This window comes from Penicillium mononematosum (assembly GCF_028829835.1).
Source record: "Penicillium mononematosum strain IBT 11891 chromosome Unknown utg000003l:1.0-8172316.0:1.0-8177699.0, whole genome shotgun sequence".
Classification (NCBI taxonomy): domain Eukaryota; kingdom Fungi; phylum Ascomycota; class Eurotiomycetes; order Eurotiales; family Aspergillaceae; genus Penicillium; species Penicillium mononematosum.
The window spans coordinates 5017033-5042228 of NW_026643273.1; the positions used below are offsets into that span (position 1 = coordinate 5017033).

Here is a 25196-nt window from a genome sequence, read left to right on the forward strand (position 1 = left end):
CCTGCAAAATAAAATAACACAAGACATATACGTATCGATGAATTTCCAGAGCATAGGAAGGTTGTGGTTCATTTGTTTAACTCATCCAAACATGACAAGATGAGTTTCCCAAGCTGCCATTTCTGCCTTCGCTGAAATACCTTTCGCGCCCACATCAGAGCTCCCTCCATATCAGCATCATGGACGCCCACGGTGTCCATTGCGCCAGGTACACCAACATGCATTAGCTGCCAGGCAATCAAAAAGGCTTTATACGCATACAAAGTAACCCATGGGGCTTCGAAGTCCAGTACGAGCGTCTCATCGAGATATCGTAGGAACCAGTTGACATGTGGTTGTATAGCCTTTGCCGTGTTGATATCACACAGGAACTGCGACGGCCCTAGGTATGTTGAATGACTGAGAACGGCATCTATACTTCCTTCCACAATCCCGCCGGTATGAGATGGTGACCACATCTGCAGCTCGATCATGGCAGTCTCCCAAGTTGCAGCACATGGAGTCGCATGATTTGTTTGCGCCGTGTGATTGCCGGGGCAGATGAACGGGTTAAGTGCGATGAGGGATGTTTTTAATGCGCCGAATCGTTCCATACTGAGCATTCCCGTCATGGTAGACCATCCTGAGATTTCCCGGGCGCTAGAGATCAGAAATTGCGCAATGTTAATGGCGCCGTATGGATCAAATGCCGGAAGGGATACGATGTCCTCATCAGAGGAAAGGAAGCGTCGAACAGCATCGGTGTACGTGACCGAGGGGCCGGTATTTCTTGCAACAAGTTGTCGATGGGCCCATTCGGCAGCAGAGGATGATGACCATTGGTCTTCTGGGCAGGGCATATCATGCTTGATTTCCAGGTGTGAGATTGAGCGAGGAATAGAAAGGAATTGGTACCATAGCGCGTCGATTTGATGCACTGCGAAAAGGGTCCGTTTGTGCGACTCAGCTTTGACAAATTCCCGCCATAATGACTCCAAATCTGCGGTCGCACCAGATTCAACAGTCATCGGTTGTGTCATTCGGCCAGTGCGAGCCAGCGAGATCATATGCGAATGCATCTTGAGACCACATGCTGAATTGTCGCCGCAAAGGTACATCATGGCACATATTTGAAGGAGCAAGTATGATTGGACCAGAGTGGTGATCATTGTTGAAGCATCGGACCTCTCTTCTTCAGAAGCAAGGAGAGCTCGAGCCTTATGAAAGCAACGTATAGAAAAGCTTTCGCCTGAGCCTTCTTGGTCCCCACATTCTGGGTCCTCACCATATTGATAGGCTAGGCAAAGCATACTGAGCACCAAATGAGGAGCAGCTTGTGTTGGATCAAAAGTTGACGAATGGAGAAAGGGGAGGAAGTGAGAGACTGAGGCGAAAAATATATTGCAGCCTCGTGACATTTGTAAGGCAGTCGGGGCCCAATCGTCTTGGAGTTGGGGGATGTCATTTGGCGACAATCTATCCAAAATCGAGTGGTTGAAACTGTACTCAGCTAGACTCGTATCAGCTGGCTCGGCTTGTGTGGCCAGGATCGGATATATTTGGTTGTCAAGGTGGTTGGTGTGCCTCGGAAAGGATGCCCCTAATAGTAAGTTCCGCTCCAGATCTGTAGCGTCCTGGACAATCTGATCGATGAGAACAGAATCGCTCGTTGTCGATTGTCTTTGTAACGGGCCCTTTGTCGGTTGTGTCTCGGCTACCCCAGTCCTTGGCGTAGCAATATTTGGAATTTCCGCGGGATGGGCACGGTCAAACTGCTGCTGCTGTTGCAGCTGATGCTGCATCACTGGGCGCCAGATCGCATCACTGCTGAAGCTCCTCTCATCTCCTGGACTCAAACGCAGGGTTCCGGGAGAAGGAAAGCCACCATGACTTCCTACAGGTGAGACCGCTGTCGGCGATGCAGAAGAATGCAGACTGTCTTGTCTGGGTGCTGTTTGGCGTCGTGTCCTCTTGGTACTTCGGTGCTGCTCATGCTCTGGATGTTTCCTCTTCATGTGGCGATTGCGCAAGTCGGGACGGGAGAAGGTAGCGTGGCAAAAGTCGCAGGGGAGCGACGCTTCAGCATGAGAGCGGGAATGTAGCGTTGAATGTCGCTTGAGGTTCTCATGTCGAGTAAATCGACTTTGGCAGACAAGACATTGGAATGGTTGATAGGACGGCATCACTCTGACCTGCGAAACTGACATGATTTGTAACGAAAGACGTAGGGTAAAATGACTGTCAATGCATCAGTGGAACAACCTTGGAACGGATAAAATCCGGGGACGGGCATACCCACGCAAAAGTCGGGACTTCTCCGCACAAGAGCTTATAACCAGACCGGCAACAAGTGTATATATGAGATGGTATATTGCGGGACCTTGGAATATCCCTGAATATTTTTGATAAATTTTGGTTTCCGCGATCAGCTTGTTGTCGTGCTCGTTATATCAACACTAACCTTGGGAGGGTACCCCGTGGGGCTCTCGCCGTGTACTCCGCACTGAGCGTCCACTTACCGGCCCCGGAGTTATCAGCTTATCTTCTGCGTGCCTTGTGCCACGTGACTAGTCGGTTTCTTATCGGTCACGTGTAGCCGTGTCTAGACGCGTCGGGCGCTAAGCCTAATTGGTGATTATATGGCGTAATGTGACAGCCCTGAAGTAACAATTCGTTATCTGTTCATTGTCGTCCTTTGCTACTGAAACTTATCAATCGAGACGATACTGTTGAGAAACAGCCTAGGGACCCAGGTACATTATCACTTCGCCATCAGTCCACAATAACCCCCATCTTCATCATTGCCGAAGCTTGCACCAACTACGTTAGATGAAGCTGGAGAAACATGGCAGGAAAACGCAAGTCTGATGTCGCTTCCACCGGAGATGACTTGTACGCACAGTCTGGGCGTGTGCCAAAATCAACTCGCGCAGATCCGACTTTGAACACCGAAAAGGCCAGGTCAGGCCAAAGATTCGGCGAGTCTGTCGACTACATTCCCTTGGACCAGGATAATAGCCCAGGCCAGAGATTTGGCAAGTCCGCCGACTTCATTCCGCTGAATCAGTTGTCGCAAGTATTTGGCGCCGACGAAGAGGATGAAGAAGCGCTCAATGTGATTCAAGGATCTCAGGAAGTGGATGAAACCTCTCTAACAAGCTCCATCCTCTATGGTACGCCCCCTTTTTAATAATTTCGGTTCGCACCGACGTATGCTCTATAAATTATGCTAAATAATACCAAATAGGTATTGTTTCTACAAATATCGTTGGTGTACGCTTTTACAGGGGTCGTGCTAACCCAGGAGAACGGGTCATCATTAATCGGGATGCCAATAATAAATATGATAGCAATGCTATTAGGGTTGATAATGTTATGGGCGCCCAAATTGGCCACATTCCGCGACAAATGGCAGCCAAGCTGGCGTCATACATCGTAAGATTCCCTGATCATATTGCTTCCGAGACATTGCTGACGCTCGTTATTAAAGGATGCTCGCGATCTCATTATTGAAGGCACATTGACTGGCGTGATTGGCGCTTATGTGTGTCCGGTTGATTTGAAGCTGTTTGGACCGCGCGATCCTACCAAACGATCCAATCTGAAGCAACGAATGCAGAATGACAGGCTTCCTGTTCGGCAACTGAGTGACTTGGAACGCGAGGAGCGCAAGGCAGAGAAAGCAGCCGAAAAACAGCAGAAGGAGGCCGCAAAAAAAGCTCGCGCCATGGCTCTTGGAAAAGCTGCGTCACAATGGCAAGCCAACCAGAACTCAGAGTATGCGAACCTCTCGACCCGAACGGGACTTGGTGGCGAGCAAAATGAGAGCTTGGAGGAACTTCTGAGCCAGAGCTCCACCTTCAATCCCCGAGATATTGGCCAGGTTGTGGAAACGTTCGGACAGAAAGAGTCTGACATGGTCAATATGCCAATGGTCGACACCCCAGCCGGGCTTTCCACCCAGTTGCTTCCGTATCAGCGCCAAGGACTAGCTTGGATGATCAAACAAGAATCGCCAAGCTTTCCTGGAAGGGGCTCCGGTGATATCGTGCAGTTGTGGAAACGGGAAAACAATGAGTTCCTCAATGTCGCAACAAATTATGCCACGGCCACAGAGCCAGCCCTTGCCAGCGGTGGCATTCTCGCTGATGACATGGGCTTGGGCAAGACAATCCAAATCATCTCTTTGATTCTTGCAAATACAAAGACTCTTACTGCAGGCTCATCTAAGACCACTTTGATCATTGCCCCTGTCGGTGTCATGAGCAACTGGAGAAATCAGATCCAGGACCATGCCCACAAGGAGACCGCCCCGAGTGTGTTGATCTACCACGGCTCTGGGAAGAAGGAAGCTGCGAATTTGGCCAAGTATGACGTTGTGATTACTAGCTATGGAGCCCTGGCCCTGGACTTTAATCCCAATGCCAATAAGGTGCCTGTTAAGGGCATCTTTTCGCTGCACTGGCGTCGTGTCGTACTTGACGAAGGCCATATCATCCGCAATCCCAGTTCTAAGGCTTCCCTTGCAGCTTGTGGTTTGCGTGCCGACTCCCGCTGGACCCTGACCGGAACCCCCATTATCAACACTCTGAAGGACTTGTATGCGCAAATTCGTTTCCTGAAGCTTACCGGCGGCTTGGAAGATCTGGGGATCTTCAACAGTGTCTTGATTCGACCCTTGACTTCAGGAGAGCCCGAGGCTCGACTCCTTCTTGAGGCTCTCATGGGGACCATCTGCTTACGACGTAGGAAGGATATGGGCTTCATCAATTTGAAGCTACCGGAGATGACATCTCGTGTCATTCGAATCAAGTTCAACGCCCATGAAAGGGAGAAGTACAGTGCTTTCCAGTATGTATCGATTGATTACCCACACAGTAAAAACCCGTTTGCTAATAACAATCATAGGACCGAAGCCCAAGGTGCTCTTCTCGATTTCAAGGACAAAGATGGCAAAACTAAGTACTCTCACCTCCTCGAGGTTCTTCTCCGTCTTCGTCAAGTCTGCAATCACTGGGCGCTCTGCAAGAACCGCATTGACAAACTCATGGGCATGCTGGAGGAACACAAGGTCGTACCTCTGACACCTGAGAACGTGCGTGCTCTCCAAGAGATGCTGCAGCTCCAGATAGAAAGCCAAGAAATGTGTGCCATCTGCCTCGACAACCTTGACCAACCCGTCATAACCGCCTGTGCCCACTCCTACTGCCGGGGCTGCATCGAACAGGTTATCGAACGCCAGCACAAGTGTCCGCTCTGCCGCGCAGACATCAACGAAACAAGCACACTCGTCTCCCCAGCTGTGGAATTGGGTGAAGACACCGACATCGTTGAGGCTGACCCCAACAGTCCAAGCAGCAAGATCGAGACCCTGGTCAAGATCCTGACTGCTCAGGGCCAGGCACCAGGCACCAAGACCGTCGTTTTCAGCCAATGGACCTCATTTCTGGATCTCATTGAGCCGCACCTTCAGCAGCGTGGGGTCAAGTTCGCCCGCGTAGATGGCAAGATGCAGTCTGTGAAACGCGACAACTCCATCAACTCATTCTCCAGCGACCCTGAGTGTACCGTCCTCCTCGCAAGTCTGAGTGTTTGCAGTGTTGGTCTCAATCTTGTTGCAGCGAATCAGGTCATCCTGTGCGACAGCTGGTGGGCGCCTGCTATCGAGGATCAGGCTGTTGACCGGGTGTATCGGCTTGGGCAGAAGCGGGAGACGACGGTCTGGAGACTGGTTATGGAAGATAGTATTGAGGAGCGGGTGTTGGCGATTCAAGAGCGTAAGAGGAATCTTATGCTTGCTGCTTTCCGGGAGACAGCGAAAAAGAAAGCTGAGGATAGAGGTACTCGTGTTGCAGATCTTGAGGCTCTTTTGCAATAGAGGTCCGGTGGGGTGCTAGAGCTCGGATGCGGCTGACTCTTTGATAGTTAGTCGTTGACATAGGTGACGAGAAAATTGTTTCGTCTTCCTTCTTTTCTCCCATCTCCCTGTTTACGTTCTTCTCGTCATCCTTCTTTTAGAAAATTACATGGACTCCATCCCATTCAACGTCGACAATTCCGTGGCACTGAATCCCCCATCATGGCCCAATCATCTCATCCCTCCAGTCTTTGTTCGAGTTTCAGTCGCCTTTGCCTTGAGCACCATGACCAGCTGCTTCCACCCCATGCTCCGGGTCTATGTTCGAGCTTTGGGCAGCTTCGCCTTGAGGATCATGACCCATCAATGCAAACACAGCCAGCTGTTGACTCAACCACCATCTGCCCGTCTTTTTCTCCTCGGCCTTCGCGTCTGCGTTCGAGTTGGGCTATTCTCGAGCTTGATGGTTCTGGCCAGGTAATGCAAACACATGCCCGCCAAATGACTAGAGCGGCATGCTAATTACATGCAGGACCCTATCGCTCCTCACCGCCGTGGTAACTTTCTCTCTGCTGTGATCGTGTATCCTGAAGACAACGACCCCGCCAAGTGGACAGTCCCCGAGGTCATCAAGTTTTTTTTGCCGAGATAAACCAGGTCCATGGGCCTATAAGATCGCCTGTCCTGATCTTGTCGTGCTAGAGGCGATCATTCGAAACTACATCATCGATGGCAATTGTTTACTTTACCACGTCTGTTTCCGTAACCTGTTTGTCATTCCGGGGCTGCGTGTTATTTCCCATTGCCAGTATCTGCTGCATGCCATCGATTGGCTGCGGCAACGGTCCCCGCGATTCCTCGCTCTTGCGCGACGACTGCGTGGTTCAAATTCAGCACAAAGTACCCCTGTATTTTCAAGCCAAGCTGCTTATGTCTGTTGAGTCGGCATGAACAGGCGCCTGCAGGAATTTGCCCGATCGACCTATCGTGTCTACATATCAATTTTACCTATCAAACTCTTCTTGGGCTCTTCTCACTATTCCAAAGATAGTAGTCCATACGTAGAATGTCCATGTGTGCCCTTGGGATAGAAGGAGTAAACTGAGGAAGCTGCCAGTTATACCTGAGAGCTTGGCTTCCAGGATGTAACGGACACACTCAGATGGTTTTATTGACGCTTCTGCCAACCTAGCTCGACGTGAGATCAATGAAGTACATGGTGGCAACAACAAGACAACAACAAAGTGGACAGAGGAACAACCTTAGAAGATAACAATAGAAGTTGAACCACAAGAAGGAACCTCGAAGAAACAAAGTACCATTAGAAAGAAGTTCTTCGGACAACAAAGAGCTCTATGGAAAGGCTCCAAAAATTGCGTCGAAGGAGAGCAGAGCCCCCAGAAAAGTAGTCTGTATCCACAGAGGTGAGGTTCTACGCCAAGGTTGTTTACAGAGCGCAAGTCAAACTACCAGTCCGGCTACAGAAGCATTTACAAAAAGATATTGAAGTATAGGTAATATCAAGTTATATTTCAATTCTAGCTAAGAACTTGCTTGGTTTCACCATCAAGGCTACTTATCCTGGACACCACGTAAAAGTGCAAGTCTTGTCCAGGTGTTGCACACAGGACCCGTGCAACTGGGTAGGGGAAGGGGGACGGGAACAAAGGAAGAAGTAAAGTACCTAGGTAAGTAACAAAGAGACACACAGACAATAGAAATAAAGGAGAGAAGAGACGTACCTGAGTAAACTTCAGATCTCCTGATGTTCAGTGGAGAACCCAGAAAAGTACAGTCTGTTTCCGCAGAGGTGGAGGTCCTGGTAACCCAGTAGGGTCTCAAGGGATTCCCAAGGGTTCCCTGAGTGGTCCTATAGAGGGTCTCAAGGGATCTTTGGTTTCCCTGAGTGGTCCTTTAAGGCACCCACCCCACATGCTTCGTGCCATTCACAGCCTTAACTGGGCCGCATCAAAGAGCCATCAGCGCCCTCAAGGTCACATCCTTCACTGGACAACAGAAGACATATATCGGATATGACTCTGGAGCTGAAGTGGACCGTCACCTGCCGAGGGACGGGTGGCGCCGGGGAGAGGGGGGGCGGGGGGTGTGGCGTGAGGACGGATAGAAGAGAAAAAGAAGAAGAAGAGAGAAATGTGGGGGGGGGGGGGGTATTTATACTTTCCCAGTGGCTTAAGACAGGAAGGTACTGGGGTGGGGGACGAGTTTTGACAAACAGGGAAGCTGCGACACTGGGAAGGTACCACCCACGTACGTGGATAATTTCATCGAAAAGGTAGGCAGACCAGATCATATACCCAGTTATCTCATTGGGTATGTCAAAGTTACTACTAGTAGTAGTTAATACATGTAAAAATGTCGTAGACGACTATGCCTGTTTGCCCCCGCAATAGATGTTTCTTGCGCACTATTTCCTAATAAGTCGTTCAATATGGCTTCGTGTCTCTCAAGTAGATCTCCGCTTTCTGAATCTCGTCAAGTAGCTAGTGATTTTCACTCGTCAATTCCCTCCGGTGAGTAGAGGTTCTCCTATCATGTTTGACTCAGATCCCAACACCACGTCCGACTATCTTCTCAATTATGTCCGTCAGAAGGGTACACTTTTATATGAAACCAGGCTTTTGTGACACTAACGAAGAATCTTGGAAGCTAAGTCATATTAGAAGCTAAAGGAGGATCATTGGATAGGGTGACTCACTGGTTTCAATTAAGCTATCCAGGACTTTCTATAGGGTCTGCAGCCTCTTTCAACTCTTCTTGTCTCTTGTTGTTGATGTTTCTTTGTTGATGTTTCTTTGTTGATGTTTCTTTGTTGATGTTTCTTTGTTGATGTTTCTTTGTTGATGTTTCTTTGTTGATGTTTCTTTGTTGATGTTTCTTTGTTGATGTTTCTTTGTTGTTTTCTCTTCGTTGTTTTGTTTCCATATACTCCAAATTCTTTTTGAACTCATGACAATCACATTATAGACGACGTGGTAGGATTATCTCAGTAGAATTAAGGGCGCATTACGAGGAGAGATGACAAATTCCAAAATTTGCTTACTCAAATTTGTGCTAATTGCACTGGTCTAACCAACAAAGTAGGGGCCATTCAATAAGATGCATAAGGTTTCTCTTAAAGCCCTTCTCTTCCTCCGAGTTCTTCCATTGCACTAACTCTTTACTTCGGAAATTTTTATATGTAGCCAAACTAAGCCATATATGTTTTTTGCCGCATGAAGCCACCGCAGCGCATGATTTCACCACCCCCGTTATAGTACACAACTGCAAAGAGTAGATCAGGACTGTCGACATTATTGTGATTATACATTATGCCTCTAAATCTCCTTCACTTCTGCCAATGTGGATATATCTAAAAGCCTTGGCTTGGGAATTATCAGAACCAACACGAAGGTGATCGAAGTGGAAGAGAAGCGACGTACCCGAAATTCATTGATTTCAAAGTTCTCTAGTGATAGCTCAGGAAGCGGATGCATTTTTAGAGGGCTTCCGGTCATGGGGTGAATTTTCCCTGGTTGACGTCGGATACATAGTCACTCTCCCTCTGGTAGGGAAGCGGGTGGATAGAGGGAAGCCCACGATACCACACTCTGCTATCGTTTGATTGTAATAAAAGAAAACCCACTATATTCTCTTTGGGACTGCTTGGGAGTAAGGAAACAAGGCCGAAGAAAGTAAATTCTGCATGATGGACTCACCCAGACTTAAGTAGCCTGTGGGTGCGTTCTTATTGCGGCTGAACTCATTCGAGAAGTCTGTGTTTTTGTGCTCCAATTCATATATCAAGACAAGATTGCAGGCTATGCTTGTGGAGTGATCCCATAGTCGGCAACTGGGTCCGAATTCTATTTCCTGTCCCTGGAAGGAAGTGCCCTCGATACACGTAAAGAAAGTCCGAATGAAATTACGCAAAATAGCTCGAAGGTAAAATGTCGAGAGACATTCCATGACCATTCAGCTTATATTTAGAATGCAACGGTATCAATGGTGAAAACCTAGGGAGCATGATGGTACAAGGGCTTATAACCGAGCCTTGTCGACAGGTGTCTATGAACTGTTAATCTTTTTTTAGGATGCAGTCGTGGTGAATTCTCATGGATCTCTAACAACGACGTGGATATCTCAAGGCTGCGCTACAAGACCCAGCAAAGTCGCCCTGAAGAAAATATTTTACCTGCAACTTGACTATCCTCGCTTCTAGAAAGTGGAATCCTCTATAGACCCTTAGTGACAACACTAGCCTACTTCTACATGCTTTCAGGGCTACAGAAATGACGAAGGTTACGAGAGGACTCATGGGCCTGGTCTGAAATGCCACAGTGCTTTGAGTATGATACTGTTTTGAAACATTTTGAAATTAGCTCCATTTAACCCTCCAGAGAACTAATCTCCTTCTAGAGATGCGCCTGTGAAGGTGCTGTTGTTGAGACTTTGCAATGTAAGTATTAAGGAATGATGGGAGGGGCAACTCTGATAGACGATAATACACTTTTCTGCTAGTGACAAACTGGAGACAGGAATTTAAATTTGGCTCTCCAAACAAGCCAATTTATCAGTAGCACGGTTGTGACTTACGAGACCACTTCATCTAGGGTGTCACACCAAACATATTATTGGGCATGCTAATCAAAGACCCGAACCGAGAATGACAATAATTATATCCGCGTAGGATAAAATGGGTTTTGCATTACTGGCTTGCTCGAATTGTACAGCACCCACTTATGTATATAGTTATATAGTCATTGCCTCGTACAACAATTCAAACAGCCATCTTTAGCGCTGTACTGGCTTCATGTACACCTGCAGTGAAGCCTTGTCCCAAATGGAGTAAACTAGCTGCCCATGATACCACTTATCGAGACCATCACCCGGTAACAAATCGAAGTTGAAGAGAACACGAGCGAGAATAAGACGCATCTCAGAGATCGCGAGGCTTCATGACGGTGATCATGGTTAGCACAATCCTGGGATTACAAATAAACCAATCACATACTTTCGTCCAATACAGTTCCTTGGTCCAAACGAGAAGGGTTGCACAACATCCAATTTATCATTGGCGTACTTGGGATCGCCCAGGTACCTCTCTGGTCGGTATTCCCAAGGATCGGTGAAGTGCTGCTTACTATGGTTCATGGCAAACTGGGGGATAGCAGTAATAGTCTAAAACCGTTCATTAGCGCCTATATCATTTGTGCTGCATACCGTTTCATTCCAGAATGGAAACTAAACAAATAGCCATAGAGAATACCGGAGCTTACATTCTCCGGCAAATAGTGCCCGGCGATAGTTGCGCCTCCTTGAGGGACCAGGCGTGGCATTCCGCTCGGAACAGGAGGATAGCGTCGCAGACTCTCATTGATACACGCCAGCATGTAGTGGAGGTCAGCCACCGATGTCAGAGTGATCTCGTCCTCATTGTGGAATCTCGAGCGGACTTCTTCGGTGACCTTCCGCAGGGCTTCCGGATTGGTTAAGAGGAAGTACGTTGTGCCAGACAACGAGGTGGCCGTTGTTTCTGAACCCGCTCCGATCAATATGAAGCAGTTGCTTGTGAGCTCGTCCATTGTGAGACCCTGAAACCCGTGTGAGTAAAAAATAAAACAAGAAACCGTCGGACTTTGCATGTCGTATGAGAGTCTTCGGGGTTGGGGATGGGTGGGCTTTGAAAAGCAGTCATACCATTTCATCTTTTTTCTTCAGAAGGCCTGCGACAAGGTCATCCCTGTCAGATCTCGTCTCCATGCGCCTGAGAACTTTCTGGGTCACAAGTTCCATATTATCTGCTCGGGCCTTCCCTACCATAGCGAGCGCCCACTCCGCGATTACTCCCAGTCCAGTCAAAGTGAGGGCTCGGATATACGCGACCTCGCGGAGGCTTTCAAAGATGATCTTGACCCATGGATGATAGCTGGAGTCCTGGAGACAGTCGAATGACTCGCCGAACGCTAGGTCTCCTATAATGTCGAATGTGGTGTAGTTGTACCATGAGGCCATATCCAGGGGGATAAGTTGTCCGGTGATAGGATCCGTGCCTTTCTCATGCAGTCGCCGTATGAGAAGATCGATGTATTTCTTCATGTCAGGTTCTTGTGCGCGCATGATGCGATCTGAGAAACCATGCGCCAGCTGGCGGCGCAATGGGGCGTGCTCGTGCTTCAAGGCGTTGATGATGTTTGTCGGCTTTGTTAGACATCGGTAGAAAAGCTGATACTTGCCGATTTCTTCGTTCCCTTTGTTCGCGCCGATACGGTGCCCACAAATATCCTTCCACGCATCAGGTTCGGTGAACGAGATCTCGTTCGGAGCTATTCGCACCACATGGCCGTACTGCTCATGGAGATCGGCTACGGCGTGAGCCAGTTTGCCTCGGGCCAGCGCGTTCATGCTGGGAATGATCGAGGCGCGCCATAATAGCGGGCCGGGAAATTTGCGCAGCGGGTGAAAAAAGAGATTGTAGAATACCCGTAGGACGGGCATCAGGATGGTCTGTAGGTAAGTTGATTAACATGGACTACCCATATCCATACCACAGGGTCTACCGCCTTGGTCTGAGGGAGCTTTAGGATCCTACCAGAATAAGAATGGCCGCGGCGACATTGCCCGAGACATATTCAAAGCGCGAGTCATGCATTTTGACAGGTGATAGAAAAGTAGTGAGAATTTTATGCTTTGGGGCAAAACCTAGAAATATTACAGAGTTCGGACGTTATATACCCTCTGAATTCGGGGACGGTGCGCATTGCGGGACTGGCTTGTCCGCAGATCAGCTCATTATTTAGTGATCTTCTTGCGCCAGCCGAGGTTCAGTGAGAAGAAGCGGTATCTTTCTCCTATGGGACGTTGCGTTATCGGTCGACTGACGTGTCCGGATCCAATTAACAAGTGCCTATGCAAGTGCCTATGATTAGGGGTGGATACGATGGGCTGCGATGGGCCAGGTAGTTAATGTACACAACTCTGAACATAATTCAGGCACAAAATGCGGATCAACTGGCCTCGATGGATTCAAAATCATGGTCAAGAAGGCGATTGTCTCAAACTCAATGTTGAATGAACATGTTCAGGAGATCATTGGGCGGTATCTCGGGAAAGCCTTTGGACATAAATAAGGCATAAGCTGTGCATTAATGAGCTCTCATGGATTGGATTTGAAAATTATCTCCAAAACGACGATTGTCTCGAATTCAAGTATTGAAACAGCATCTCCGGGGAACCGTTGGGCGGGATCTCGGCAAGGCTTTTGGACATAAAGTACATACTGGGTATTAATAAGAACAGATTAAAAATTATGCCAAAACGATGATCTTTGAACTCAAACCACGGTCTGCATGTTCAGGAATGCTGTCAAAGGTTATTGGGCCCCGGAAGGAACAGGAATATTTGTGAATATTCGGTACAACCGCAAGCAATATATAAGCGATGTACCCAGATAGATAAATCAAACACTTCCACCCCCATAGCATAGGCATCTTCATTATGACATCCATTCAAGGCGCTATTCCAATCACAGAACTACATTCGATTCCCATTCACGCCACCCCTTATGGCCGTGGAAACACCGCACCTATCTTCACTGGTGTCGACATACTCAAAATCAAATATCGCACCAGTGGTGTGTCCGTTCGAGAGTTGGTCCCGGAACAGCTTTCCTTGGAAGAACATCCCATAATCACAACATGGGTGCTTGATTACGGATTCAGCATCATTGGACCCTACAAAGAGTTGATTCATCAAGTCGAAGTCACATACCAAGGAAAGAAGTACGACTACTCCATCCTTCTGGTTCTGAACAATGAAGATGCTGTGTACGGTGGACGGGAGGCATATGGCTACCCCAAGGTACTAGGCGATATTGATTTTGACCTGAAGAAGAATGCTGGCGTAATGGCGTTCGTCACTGCGACCGTCTCACGACCAATTGGTAACCCAATCGTTGAGTTCCTGTTCAAGCCTTCCAATTATATTGGAACTGGTCCTATCCCACCACCAGAAAATGTGGGTCTTAACTTGAGACTCATTCCCAACAGCATCACTGGAGCCAAGCCAAGTGTCCGCCAGTTTGTCCCAGTCACTTTCAAGGCGCTCGAGGGTGAGCGGTGGGAGGGTGTTGGCAGTCTTCGGTTCCCATCGACGAGCGCGTTTGATCCATTGCATAAGACTCCAGTCGTTGAGTATTTGGGGGCAGAATTGTTGAGAAATTGCACATGTGCGTTTGCAGGTCGGGTTACTGAGGTCTTTGATTTTTGATTACTACCGCCGCTGATGTCGCGGTGTTCCATCGAGTGTGCCCTGGCCGATCAGAATACAGCTTAACCCCAGACACTCTCGCTTTGTTTCTCAGCCCGTACTGGGTAATCACGCTAAGCTATGTTGTTTCCAACAATACTAGTAGATCTTCTTTAAGTTCAGAACGACCGCATTACCTATAGTATCGTACTTTACACAAAACTCCTATACAAATCCCCGTACCTCAGTAGCCCTCTATCCTGGACATTCCATCCTTCCGAGCACGACTAGTGAAAATTTTGATTACCAGATATCTGTATCTGGAGGGATCATTTTGTTGGCTGACGCTGCCCCTCCAAAGCCGAGACCTGGTTCAAGATGATATGGGCTTTCAAGGTAGTTGTTTGATTGTATTTAGAGATACCCGAGAGTCCGGATCATAGTCATCAAAGACCCCTCCCAGGCTAAGAGCCTGAAATATTAAACAGGATTCACTATGCGCACTAGTCCATTATACTTCTACAGCTTCTTCGCCGCGCGATTTATCCTCAGTATTACCTCGTCCTATAGCGTGAAAATGGGGTTCAGTTCATGGTAGCCATGTGTCGCCTTATATCGTTTGTATTAGCCTACCATGAGGTGTGGACTAATTACTGTACAAAGATCGATGATGAATGTTGAATCCCGGATTGACATTCTCAGAGCGCCCTGGAAATTGCCTAATGAGCAACCGGAGGGCTCACAGCCCCAATTTGCAGCATTATTCCAAACAGATCGGGCAAGCCAGTCTCCTCCACAATCATTCCATCTGTGAACCGATAAATGTTCATAGCTCGTGCTTGGACTTTTTTCCCGGAAGCCGGAACACCGAAGAATTCGCCTTCGTGAGTTCCACGCAGAGTGAACTGTGCTGCAACTCTATCGTCCTCGATGACTGTATCGTCAAGTGTCCACTGGATATCTGGGTAGGCGGAACGCATCATGCCAAGGATCTGCATGTATCCGGACAATCCTTTCAGTGGGGTATCTGAAAATGGAACGTGGAACACGGCTGATTTGGAAACCACCTGTTGCCCTATAGTTTCATCGCCCGAGTTTATGAACTCAACAAATCGACGCATCTTCTGTAGAAGGGGGTGAGGCATTATAATGCTAGAAGGATACATTAGCTTTTTCTGTACGGAATAAAGTATCCCACTTCGGCTCACATGTAGTGATTCCTTTCTGGCAAAGAGTGGGATGTGGAAATCGCTTTTTTCGCCAAACTTCTAAGACTGAAAATCAGTATATACCAAATGAGTCAAAAATAAAAAGGGAAAAAGGGGAAAAAGACAGATCCCTTGGTTTGACCGGAATCCAAAGAAGACCCATACAAAGATGCCTCTCGGGAAGTTTAAGCAAGCGATGGGAATTTACCTTTGTTTCCAAAGTTGAAAGTTGTAGTGTTCGATGATCAAGAAAACCAATTTGTCTATCTAGGAATCGAGGCATACTTATATACCTTGGACTTGGGTACTTGAAAGTATGAATGATCTGTACATCTCTGTTTGGCACGTTTGCATGATATGGAAGGTTTGCCTTGGGGCGATTCAACCAATCAGCGTGCGGTATCTCGGAAATCCCGGTCTCAGCTGGAGTGTTAGCATGTTTTGTATGTCTTGTATGTCTTGTATGTCTTGTATAGTTACATTAGTTTGTATTCACTCAAGGCTTCCCCTCTTCCCATGGTTCAATCAAGAATACACTGCCTTCCGGGATTTCCGGCATTCGCGCCGCTGTTTGGTATGTTTGTGCAGTTTGCAAATTTCGGGTATTGTGCCGCCCTTTTAAATATCGTGGGAAAAGGAAGCTAGAAACGACTACCCTGTCTTTTCCGTAGGTACTACTCAGGTTAGTGCTCAGGTCATCCTTCTATATAGGGTATAATGTTTCTTGTCTTCCCAAGGGTGGGTAACATCTGAATATTGTATATTGCGGCCCTCAAATAAGCGGCGGCTGCAGGGGTTTCGTAACACTGGGAGTTTGCGTTCGGAGCCGATGCTTTTTACCGCTTGGATCTAGCCAGCAGTAGGAGCCTAGGTGGCATACAGCTGAATTACATTTCATTAAACATAGACATGCCGCGGGCCTGGCATCCTGTCGCTGGTACCATGTCGTGTTGACGGGGAAGGGGATGTTTTAACGTAGGTTAAACAGGGGAGCAGGTACTAATCGGACTATAGCTTTACATTGGATGTAGAAGTGCCACCTATATATGACCATCTTGTACAGGGTAGAGCCAGGGCAGTGCGATGGTCTTGCAGTTCAGATACAGTATCGCACATCTCAACGTCATGTTAACTTCGTGATTACTAGAATTGACTTGATTGAAGAGAGAAATCAGGAATTGGTTGAATTGTTTTATTTGACTGGGGTGCATGCTTGAGTGAGGGCTCTTCTAAAGTTCCAGCTGACACCGTACCACGCCTGTTTCGCATCTGTCTTTGCCGCAAGTAAATTAAGCACTGGGGCAGTCAAATACGGCAGCAGTGAAGTTCACGGGACCCCTGTAGTGCTCAGTCTGGACAGCTCCGTTATTCTCCGTGTTGATCTGGCTGGCGGGGATGGAGTGGCAGTAGGTGATGTTGCTGCGGCTATTGAAGGGGTACCATATCGCGAAGTCGAGACCGCCGTCAACCTTGTCGGTTACGGACCAAGTGTAGGCGGCGTTGTCCTTGCAGCTGCCCTCGGAAATGCTGGGTAGCTGGTCGGGACCCTGGATGAAGGCGTTGCAATGGCTCTCAGGTAGGACGGGGTCCGAGGTGACGGTGAAGTCGTAGCTGCAATAGGTGCTGTGGGGAATGCAGTCGGCGTGGAACTTGCCAATTCCGAGGTTCAAGGCCTAGGAGCAGGTTAGGCGACAAACCAAATAAGTCTGGGAACCGGAAAAAACAGACCTGGCGGCTCTGGATGGTAGCAGCCGAGGCCGAGGCGGCCAAAGCGATGAGGGTGGAAACTTTCATTTCGATAATACTGGCGTTGAGGAGGATTGCTGCCGTGGTTGCTATTGCTTGCTTGGAGGGTGTTTTATGGTGATGATGCTAAGAGCTGGGAGACAGCATCTGATGTCTTTTATAAAGCGTCCTTTATGGTCGTCACGTTTTCATGGTCGTATTATATCATGACGGTTTCTCATGTATCACCCTTGTATTACGGGGAATTTGCTTGTTTGGGTCTGGCTTGCCATTATAAAAGTTTGTTTATACGCTATAATTCTCAACAACACTCTTGTCTTCCCCCATTTCGTCTCTTTTGCATGTGGTATAAGATTATGTATGATTAGAGCCCTCATGAAACCGAACTCCGGAATGGCGTATTTTTCCACAACAGTCAGTAGCCATACAGACTACCTGACGATGAAAACCTCAGTGAAAACCATGACCCCTGACTAACCACGCTGTTGTTTTTAGAACACCGCTGTGTATTTTTAGAGTGCGGAAGAGAGCCACAACAAGTTATCTCCCCAAAAGAAACGGTGAAAACAGGTTTGGGATATGTCTTAGACTGTTTTGTCCTCCGGTGCATGACGGGCCAGGTCGGGAAGGTCATGATTTAATTATAGAACATGGTTGGGCTTGTTTCAGGTGATGTGGAGAGAGAACCCTTGCATTCAGGGCCTGCAGAAATCGCAACACTTAGAAATGTCATTCAGAAGGATAATACGAGCGCTGGTAATATTCAACTGGATAGTTTGATATGAATCCTATAGTACGCTTTCATATGATAGGAGCAAAGCAAATAGATCCCCCAAAAAGACAAAAAGAGACCAGGATGGAGAAAAGCATATTCGGGGGCTGAGGGGAGCTCTTCGGAGAAATTAATGCATTATTATCTCTAAAACTGGACTGCCCCATACTCGTCGAATAGTGCATACTGGTGTCATTTAGCGGGATAGTCCGATGCCTAGCCTTGAAAATATGTACAGTTTTGCGTCGATTTGTGCCGCATACTATCCGTATTGCCGGCCTGTGTTGACCTCCAGGAAGATATAAAACCAAAAGTATTGCCTTTCATTCTGTCCATTGCCTAGCCTAACTTCCAAATCATCTCTCGACTAAACCAACTCGCACCTTTTCAGCCACCATCCCTCATTTCCAACCCGCCGTGATGCAAATCAGGAACATTATCCTCGCTGCCTCGGCCACCGCCGTCACTTTGGCCGCTCCTGCTACTCCGTCCGAGACCTTTGGTGTTGTCGCCATTCACTCTGGCAGTGGTGTCCAGTACTCTGCCTTCAATGCCGCTAAGGGCAGCATCCTCGCTGGCCTGGACATGGAGGATGCCACATTCTACATTATCGACGGTGTCCTGTACCTTTACGACAAGTCCACTGCCGCAGCCGAGGAAATCTACGTTGACCGCTCTGGCATGGGTAAGTTCCTCATTGCCATTATAAATTTGACCCTCCGTTAACCATTTCGAAAAGGCCAGGGCCTCATCGGATACACCACTGGCATTCAGGGTGCACCCAAGAACGGCGAGCGCGAGGGCTGGGCTGTCAACGATAATCACCTCCAGTTCATGGGCAATGACCTGATAGCCTGCCCCAATAGCATTGACGGTGCCTGGAGCATCTGGGCGTCTGCCGGTGTTGCTAACCCTGCTGGCAACACAGACTGTGTCGGCATTGCTGCTCGTGTTGAGTACACCTCCAACCCAACGGCTGCCTCTACACAGTAATTCTGGATTAGCGTTATCTGTCTTCGAGTACTATGATCGAATGTTTTGAAACCTGAGTGTGGTGGCCTGTGTATAAACCAAACCAAACCCTAGCTTTTAGAAACAGTGAGAGGTTTTGCACAAAATCAGAATATATTTTTTTTAGCAAACCTTAACCGTCGTTTTATTCACTAAGTAATGGTTGTCGTACATAGTTAGGTCTGTTACCGCGGAGCTTGTCTAGCCACAAAGGCTCAGAGTTCCCCATAGTCAGGCCTATCTAAGCAATCCTAGAAAGTTAGTTTTCATTAGCAAGCTTATAAATCTAGCTAATAGGAAGCTATCAAAATAAGGTCTATAGGACAGGCATACAGGGTCAGAACGTGTCGAGATACGATGCCAGAGCATTATGGACTCAAGACTTGTGCAAGATACTCATAATTAACTTATAGATGGAGGTTGCCAGGTAAATGCATGAGGACTAGAAAAGCACAATTACAATCCACCTTAACTAGTGCGTTCACCTTGGAACTATCATCAATTAAGCCACTAGTGCCTTTTCATGGGTTAAGCTCGGTTTGAAGCCATTGAAAAGATATATTTTCATCCTCTCCCTTGCTTTCAAGTGTCCACCTCCACCGGCGCAGATGGTCCCTGTCAGACAAGTCCAGCTTCTCGACTTCCCGAGGACAGATACCAACTACTCGAAAGTTCTCTCGCGCCACATTGTCATAGAGATCGGTAACAGCTAGACTTGGATTCAAACCGGAATCGGGCAAGTCGCCGCGCTTTGGACTACCAGGCGGAGGGGCCCTGAAGGAACCTAATAATAGGTTAGAGATCACGGTCGCAAAGCGGAGCCTCCTAGTTAGACCTGAAGTGCAGTACCTCTCATCACTGGGGAATGATTCGCAAAATATTTCGTCACGGCATGCTCGAAGGTCCAACCTGCGCTCGCGGAATTCGTGCCGGGCTTCAACCTTAATTCTCTTCGTATCGCAGCTCTCGCCTCTCTTTCGCCTTCATCGCACTCGCCGCGCGGATTCCCGATCGCAAAAGCCTTCCCCTTGACACGCCACTGGGATGAAACTTCTTTCAGCCAGAACAGCGCCTCAATTTCATGCTCTGAGGACTGTAGATGGGACAACTTTTCCATGCGGGCATCCGTTGTGAAGGTAAACAGGTCGCTTTCAAAGCTCGGTGGGTTTCCTCCGTTGATAACTTGCTCCTGCATGTCGTTTTCTCCATTGGGATGGAGTTCAACATCGGGGAAAAAGCCGCGAAAGCCACATATACGAGCGCGCGGAAAGTATTTACCCTCCTCACTTTGTTCGACTGTTGCGATTGTGAATTCGTATCCGGGCGTTTGCCGTAGTTGGAAATCTAGTAGTTCCCTCCATGGTGCTCGAGGGGGGTTGTTCGAAGACATAGTAATTTTGGCTGAAAGAAAAGAGCTTACTTTTTTAGGCAAGAAACCTTTGTTCTGCTTTTTATCGCGTGTGAACATCGACCTTTTTTATCCAACAATACGGAGTACGCGAACAACAGTTTATCAAGAAACTCCCGAGGTCCGCCGTGGATCCCAAATGTGGGTCTGGAGTCAAAATATTGCAGCCTCTCATTGGACCGGGAGATCGAAGTGCGAGGCAAGCAATCAGAGCTTATTTCAACGCCCCACATTCATTCTGCCCCTACATCGTCTGTTCCATTCTCTCTGCCAAGAGATCGGATCTTTTTCAAAGTGTACCAGCTAGACGCTCCCAGGCCTACCCTATTCAGGTACTTAGACAAGGTAAGTGGAAGTTGGCTTCTTTAGTAAGACCCTCTATACACCTGGGCATGGATCTTGAGGCCAAATGTAAAAAGTCACGAGATGTAGGAGACGGCTATACCGAACGGGAGATTATGGCAGGTTTCATGGAACGATCTACAGTGTGACTGCGTTCAGAGTCTTACACACAGTACCTATCGGTGGCAAGTTACTCCAGTCGACAACTCCGAAGGTGCTAATCGGGTTTTATTCGGCAAACTACCTGTCGGATTGGTCACTGTGACGCTTTCGGGGAAGGCACTCTCTCTTAGATTGGCAACGGAGATACGGAGTAGAAGCTAATCTTTAGCCACTCGGCATCCTCTTCATAATGCAAAAATGACAGCATGAAATATGGTGTTGAGGCTCCGAACGAGAATGGTCCAGGTAAGCCGGGCAAGCATAATACAAACCCGATTGATTTGCAATTACAAATCATCGTTTGAATTATTCCTTCATAACATTCATATTAAGATGAATTGTTTTTGACTGAAGATAGTTCTTAAGGCCCTCAAGCCCCAGTTCGCGTCCATACCCACTCTGCTTCCAGCCGCCAAAGGGTGTTTGCTGGTTTGTAGCAAATGTACCGTTAATGCCGACGGCCCCAGACTGTATCTGCCCGGCGATGCGAAGTGCTCGGGCAAGATCTGATGTAAAAACGCTCGCTAGGAACTGTCAGCCAATGCTTCGAAAATGGGGAGTAGTTACTTACATCCTAGACCGAAGGGTGTGTCATTTGCGAGCTCGATGGCCTCTTCCTCGGTTTTGAATGTCTTCAGGACAACAACCGGGCCGAAGATTTCCTCTTTCCACAACTTGCTGTCCTGGTCAGGTCCAAGCAGAACAGTCGGCTGGACGAATGTTCCTTTAGTTCCATGCTTCTCCCCTCCGACCAGCGCCTCGATGCCTTCTTCCTTGCTTTGGCGGAGAAACTCCATGACATGATTGAAGTGCATTTGATCGGCTAGTGGGCCAAAATCAGTTGTGGGCAATTGTGGATCACCCATCCTCTGAGCTGCATCTTCAAATGCTATCTGGATCGCCTTAATGAACTCAACGGCGACACTCGCCTGAACTAGAACTCGGGATGCCGAAAAGCAAATCTGGCCCGAGTTCCGCAGGAAGCCATCGGAGCAGTGAGCCACTGCATTCGGAATATCTGCGTCGTCGAAGATCAACGCGGGCGATTTTCCACCAAGCTCCAGTGTGACTTTCTTGAGATTGGATTTGGCTGCTGCGATTTGCACTGCACGCCCTGCAGCCGTAGACCCAGTGAAGGCAATTTTCGCAATTTCCATATTACCAGAAAGGAGCGCGCCGACTTTTCCATCGCCGGTGAGTATGTTAATAACTCCTGCGGGAAAACCGGCTCTCTGGATCAAAGCACCGTACTGCGCGATAGATATCGGGGATTTCTCACTTGATTTGAGAACAAAAGTGTTTCCAGCAGCCATGGCCGGTGCCATTTTCCACGCAGACAGCACATGAGAAGCGTTCCATGCGCAAATACCGGCGCAGACGCCTAGCGGCTCGTACTGAACGATCTTGTATGTGCCGTCGCCATCCGGAGGGTAAGCCTCACCACCGACCTTTCCTGCGTAACCAGCGTAATACCTCCATACGCCAGCAGATGCAAGAATCATTCGCTTAGCTAGTGAGATGGGCTGTCCCATTGCGATAGTCTCAAGGCGTGCCAAATTGTCAGCGTTGGCCTCAAGGAGCTCTGCAAGTTTGACCATTGTTTTCCCTCGCACTGTGGCGGGGGTATTCTTCCAGGAGGGGAAGGCAGCTTTGGCAGCTTTCACTGCCGTTTCCACGTCATCCTCGCTGGCGACTTGCATGTCTTCCACGACTATCGAGCCATCGTGAGGATTGATGATTTTCAACGTTGCCCCAGTACTCGAGGGGACATGCTGTCTTTGCTTAGTTAGTTGAAACGAACCTGAAGTGAATGTGCTTACCTGTCCATTGATGAAAAGGTTCTTTTGAAAAGACATAGTTATGATCTCAATGCAAAGCAAAACTGGTCAAAGGGTAGTTCAGGGGGTTGAAGGAAAAAAAACAAAGGGGAAGACATAACAGAGTAAGGGAAACTGGCGTGCAGCCCATCAATAAATATCCGAGACGTGCCGGGTCGACATCAAGTGGATAATCGAATAATCGCGATGATTTGTTTCTGAGTCATGGCTCAAGGTGGACTTCATGCGGGAGTAGCAAGCGAGGATTTGACATTTTCTCCGGAAGATAGACCTTCGGGGTCCCAAATGAGGTGTCGGCTCGAGTTGACCTCGTACGAAGGACTGATATCTGTAGCGAAGATCCCAATCGAAGTCTTTCGAGATAAATCTCCGGGATGATCTATGGATGATGGCTGGGGAATAGAAGCGTTATCCGAGCCGGCCAATCAAGAGCTATACTTGCTGTTGGATCTAGAGGCCCTTATGGAGTGGGTCGTTCAAGGTTATTGTGATCCATAGGTGGTCTAACTACCCAAGTTACCTAGGTAGGCCAATCGTTCACCTCCATTTCTATATCCAATCCGAGTGGCAGACTATTCGTGAATAGGGTACCTAGGTATCCGAGTGATCCAATAGGCACCCTGGTCATTTTAAGACTATTGTACAATTGCCCCAACCAGATCACGAAATGGGAGATCTTCATATGACTTTCTTTCTGCAAGCAATGTTAACCTTCTGTACAATTCCATGGTCTAACTAGACATGTACCTTGGTATCTGGTCTACCTCACAGGCATAACACCCTACGGATTACAATCCATTCGTTATACAGATCTCAGCAACAAGCCGTTCTCCTATTTAGCATGATTCAAACTTTCAAAAAGCGCGGTCAGACAAAGAAGGGTTTTGCCCTATCTCTTTAACTATACGAATCCTATTGAAGGCCAAGGAGATCAGATGCGTCCTGCAACTTGGCCACGTCCTCGTCGCTCTTGTTCCAAAATCATTCCGCGCCTGCCACCTCGTGTTCCGTCATCCGTTCCTTGGAAGGTGTTGGGAGCATCGGTCTTCCATCGCCACAGATCTTGCAGCTCCGGATCGAGTTTCCCTTCAATGGCGTCTGCAATCTTATCCCCGATGATGGGGAAAACCTTGAAAGCGTGGCCGCTGTCACCGGTCGCGAGAAAAAGGCCAGATGAGTGTGGAACGTAGTCGACAAGGAAATCGCCGGTCGGTCTATAAAGTAGTGTTAGAATTGAGGATGTAAGGTTGCATGAATAAAGTAACATACGTGTCACAATACCAGCACACCCTAGTTTTCGAGAAGCTCCGATTTTTCCAGCTTGGGAACATCTCAAGCAGGAAGTCCTTGCAAGCCTTCTCTGCTTCCGCAGGATGGGCAGGTCAGTGCGCGGCACACTGACGGTGGCTTCTACGGATTGGTTTGGATTCTCCGGTGTCGGTCGCGGAATAGTTACCTTTGTCGGGTTCTGGTAACCGAATCCGTGACGGCCCATCTTGAGCTCATTGTCATGGGGAGGAAGCATGAACATGCCTCGGCTGACATTGAAATAGATCGGGCTTGCGTTGAAGGCCTTTTGTTCGGAATTGGTAATGGGCATATATGCCAGAACTTGGCCTGTAGCAGCGGCACGCCCCTGAACATCGACCAGCGACGGTGTCCACGCGCCCGCAGCAACAATGACTAGGTCTGCATCAACACAAGAACCGTCAAGAAGCTCCACGCCGGTACAGCGAACCCCGCCACCGAGGTTTTTGCCATTGGTCTGATAGAGCAGTTGCTTCACCAGAGTGTTGGTTCGCACTTTGAAACGATCTCCCCCAAGGCGCCGGGCTTTCTGATACGCATATTTGACACAGGCCTCGGCGTTGACCCAGCCACACTGATCATTGACATAGCCAAAATTGCCACTGCACCCGGGGGCAAGGGACTCTCTGGCGACCGCATTCCGATCAGAAAGCTCTCGGAGGTCCTGCGGCTTGAACGCGTATTCGCCCGATTGTGCGAGCTCTTTCAGGTTCTCCAGACTTTCCTCCAAATAGCCATCAACGTGGCCTTCCGTCCCAGGCTCAGCGGTCAGGAGAAGTTTGGCGTCGTGGTATCTTCCTTCACCACCCCATCCGTCGTGCGAGACATCCTGCCACTTTTCCCGTGCGGCCGTCACCAGCCTGGTGTACGGCTTGATTGCATAGTCGGCACGCAGAATGCGGCTCGTGTCCACAGAAGCACCCTGTCCGTTTGGCACAGCGGGGGCAGCTTCCAGGATAGTGATGGAGGAGTTGGAATATTGGGGACGTTGCACGAGGGCACAAGCCGTGCTGAGCCCCATTACACCGCCACCTATAATGATGATTTCAGAAGGAGTAGAGGATAATTTCGACATGATGAGAGCCCCTCAGGATGATTGAATCAAACAGTCGTCCCGGACGTAGACCTATGCAGGGGACTTATGTATGCGGTATTGGCAATCGATCTGGTGTCGCCAAGAGTTGCTTCCAACGGTTCTGATTCATCGCGTCGCTACGGCACATCCCGGGCCAATGAGAAGCGTGGGATTGATAGCGATCTTTATCAACGGAGAAATTAAGCTCGCGCCCTGTGAACCACATTCGATGTCACCCCCAGAGCT

The 25196-nt window shown here is 48.4% G+C and overlaps 11 protein-coding genes across 11 annotated transcripts; 4 read left to right on the forward strand and 7 right to left on the reverse strand.

Moving 5' to 3' along the window:
- Positions 1–68: 68 nt before the first annotated feature.
- Positions 69–2186, reverse strand: N7519_006911 (uncharacterized protein; the record flags this gene model as incomplete). Its single annotated transcript, XM_057293687.1, has 1 exon — positions 69–2186. The coding sequence occupies one exon, from the start codon at positions 2184–2186 to the stop codon at positions 69–71; it is 2118 nt and encodes a 705-aa protein (XP_057148498.1).
- A 638-nt stretch (positions 2187–2824) lies between these two features.
- N7519_006912 (DEAD/DEAH box helicase) lies at positions 2825–5857 on the forward strand (the record flags this gene model as incomplete). Its single annotated transcript, XM_057293688.1, has 4 exons — positions 2825–3152; positions 3227–3414; positions 3470–4830; positions 4888–5857. The coding sequence occupies 4 exons, from the start codon at positions 2825–2827 to the stop codon at positions 5855–5857; spliced, it is 2847 nt and encodes a 948-aa protein (XP_057148499.1).
- A 201-nt stretch (positions 5858–6058) lies between these two features.
- N7519_006913 (uncharacterized protein) lies at positions 6059–6777 on the forward strand (the record flags this gene model as incomplete). The annotated part of the gene is made up of 3 exons (XM_057293689.1): positions 6059–6313; positions 6369–6445; positions 6471–6777. 3 exons carry the CDS (start codon positions 6059–6061, stop codon positions 6775–6777), a joined length of 639 nt encoding a protein of 212 aa, XP_057148500.1.
- A 3850-nt stretch (positions 6778–10627) lies between these two features.
- Positions 10628–12485, reverse strand: N7519_006914 (cytochrome P450; the record flags this gene model as incomplete). Its single annotated transcript, XM_057293690.1, has 5 exons — positions 10628–10787; positions 10848–11014; positions 11113–11427; positions 11534–12340; positions 12426–12485. The coding sequence occupies 5 exons, from the start codon at positions 12483–12485 to the stop codon at positions 10628–10630; spliced, it is 1509 nt and encodes a 502-aa protein (XP_057148501.1).
- Positions 12486–13330: 845 nt separating this feature from the next.
- Positions 13331–14101, forward strand: N7519_006915 (acetoacetate decarboxylase family protein; the record flags this gene model as incomplete). The annotated part of the gene is made up of 1 exon (XM_057293691.1): positions 13331–14101. One exon carries the CDS (start codon positions 13331–13333, stop codon positions 14099–14101), a length of 771 nt encoding a protein of 256 aa, XP_057148502.1.
- Positions 14102–14799: 698 nt separating this feature from the next.
- N7519_006916 (ester cyclase) lies at positions 14800–15225 on the reverse strand (the record flags this gene model as incomplete). Its single annotated transcript, XM_057293692.1, has 1 exon — positions 14800–15225. The coding sequence occupies one exon, from the start codon at positions 15223–15225 to the stop codon at positions 14800–14802; it is 426 nt and encodes a 141-aa protein (XP_057148503.1).
- A 1352-nt stretch (positions 15226–16577) lies between these two features.
- On the reverse strand, positions 16578–17082 carry N7519_006917 (uncharacterized protein; the record flags this gene model as incomplete). The annotated part of the gene is made up of 2 exons (XM_057293693.1): positions 16578–16961; positions 17017–17082. 2 exons carry the CDS (start codon positions 17080–17082, stop codon positions 16578–16580), a joined length of 450 nt encoding a protein of 149 aa, XP_057148504.1.
- A 1144-nt stretch (positions 17083–18226) lies between these two features.
- N7519_006918 (uncharacterized protein) lies at positions 18227–18799 on the forward strand (the record flags this gene model as incomplete). The annotated part of the gene is made up of 2 exons (XM_057293694.1): positions 18227–18491; positions 18546–18799. 2 exons carry the CDS (start codon positions 18227–18229, stop codon positions 18797–18799), a joined length of 519 nt encoding a protein of 172 aa, XP_057148505.1.
- Positions 18800–19338: 539 nt separating this feature from the next.
- Positions 19339–20285, reverse strand: N7519_006919 (uncharacterized protein; the record flags this gene model as incomplete). Its single annotated transcript, XM_057293695.1, has 2 exons — positions 19339–19601; positions 19667–20285. 2 exons carry the CDS (start codon positions 20283–20285, stop codon positions 19339–19341), a joined length of 882 nt encoding a protein of 293 aa, XP_057148506.1.
- Positions 20286–21035: 750 nt separating this feature from the next.
- On the reverse strand, positions 21036–22585 carry N7519_006920 (aldehyde dehydrogenase family protein; the record flags this gene model as incomplete). Its single annotated transcript, XM_057293696.1, has 3 exons — positions 21036–21253; positions 21301–22501; positions 22550–22585. The coding sequence occupies 3 exons, from the start codon at positions 22583–22585 to the stop codon at positions 21036–21038; spliced, it is 1455 nt and encodes a 484-aa protein (XP_057148507.1).
- Positions 22586–23498: 913 nt separating this feature from the next.
- On the reverse strand, positions 23499–24950 carry N7519_006921 (FAD-dependent oxidoreductase; the record flags this gene model as incomplete). Its single annotated transcript, XM_057293697.1, has 2 exons — positions 23499–23781; positions 23857–24950. 2 exons carry the CDS (start codon positions 24948–24950, stop codon positions 23499–23501), a joined length of 1377 nt encoding a protein of 458 aa, XP_057148508.1.
- Between the last annotated feature and the right edge of the window lie 246 nt (positions 24951–25196).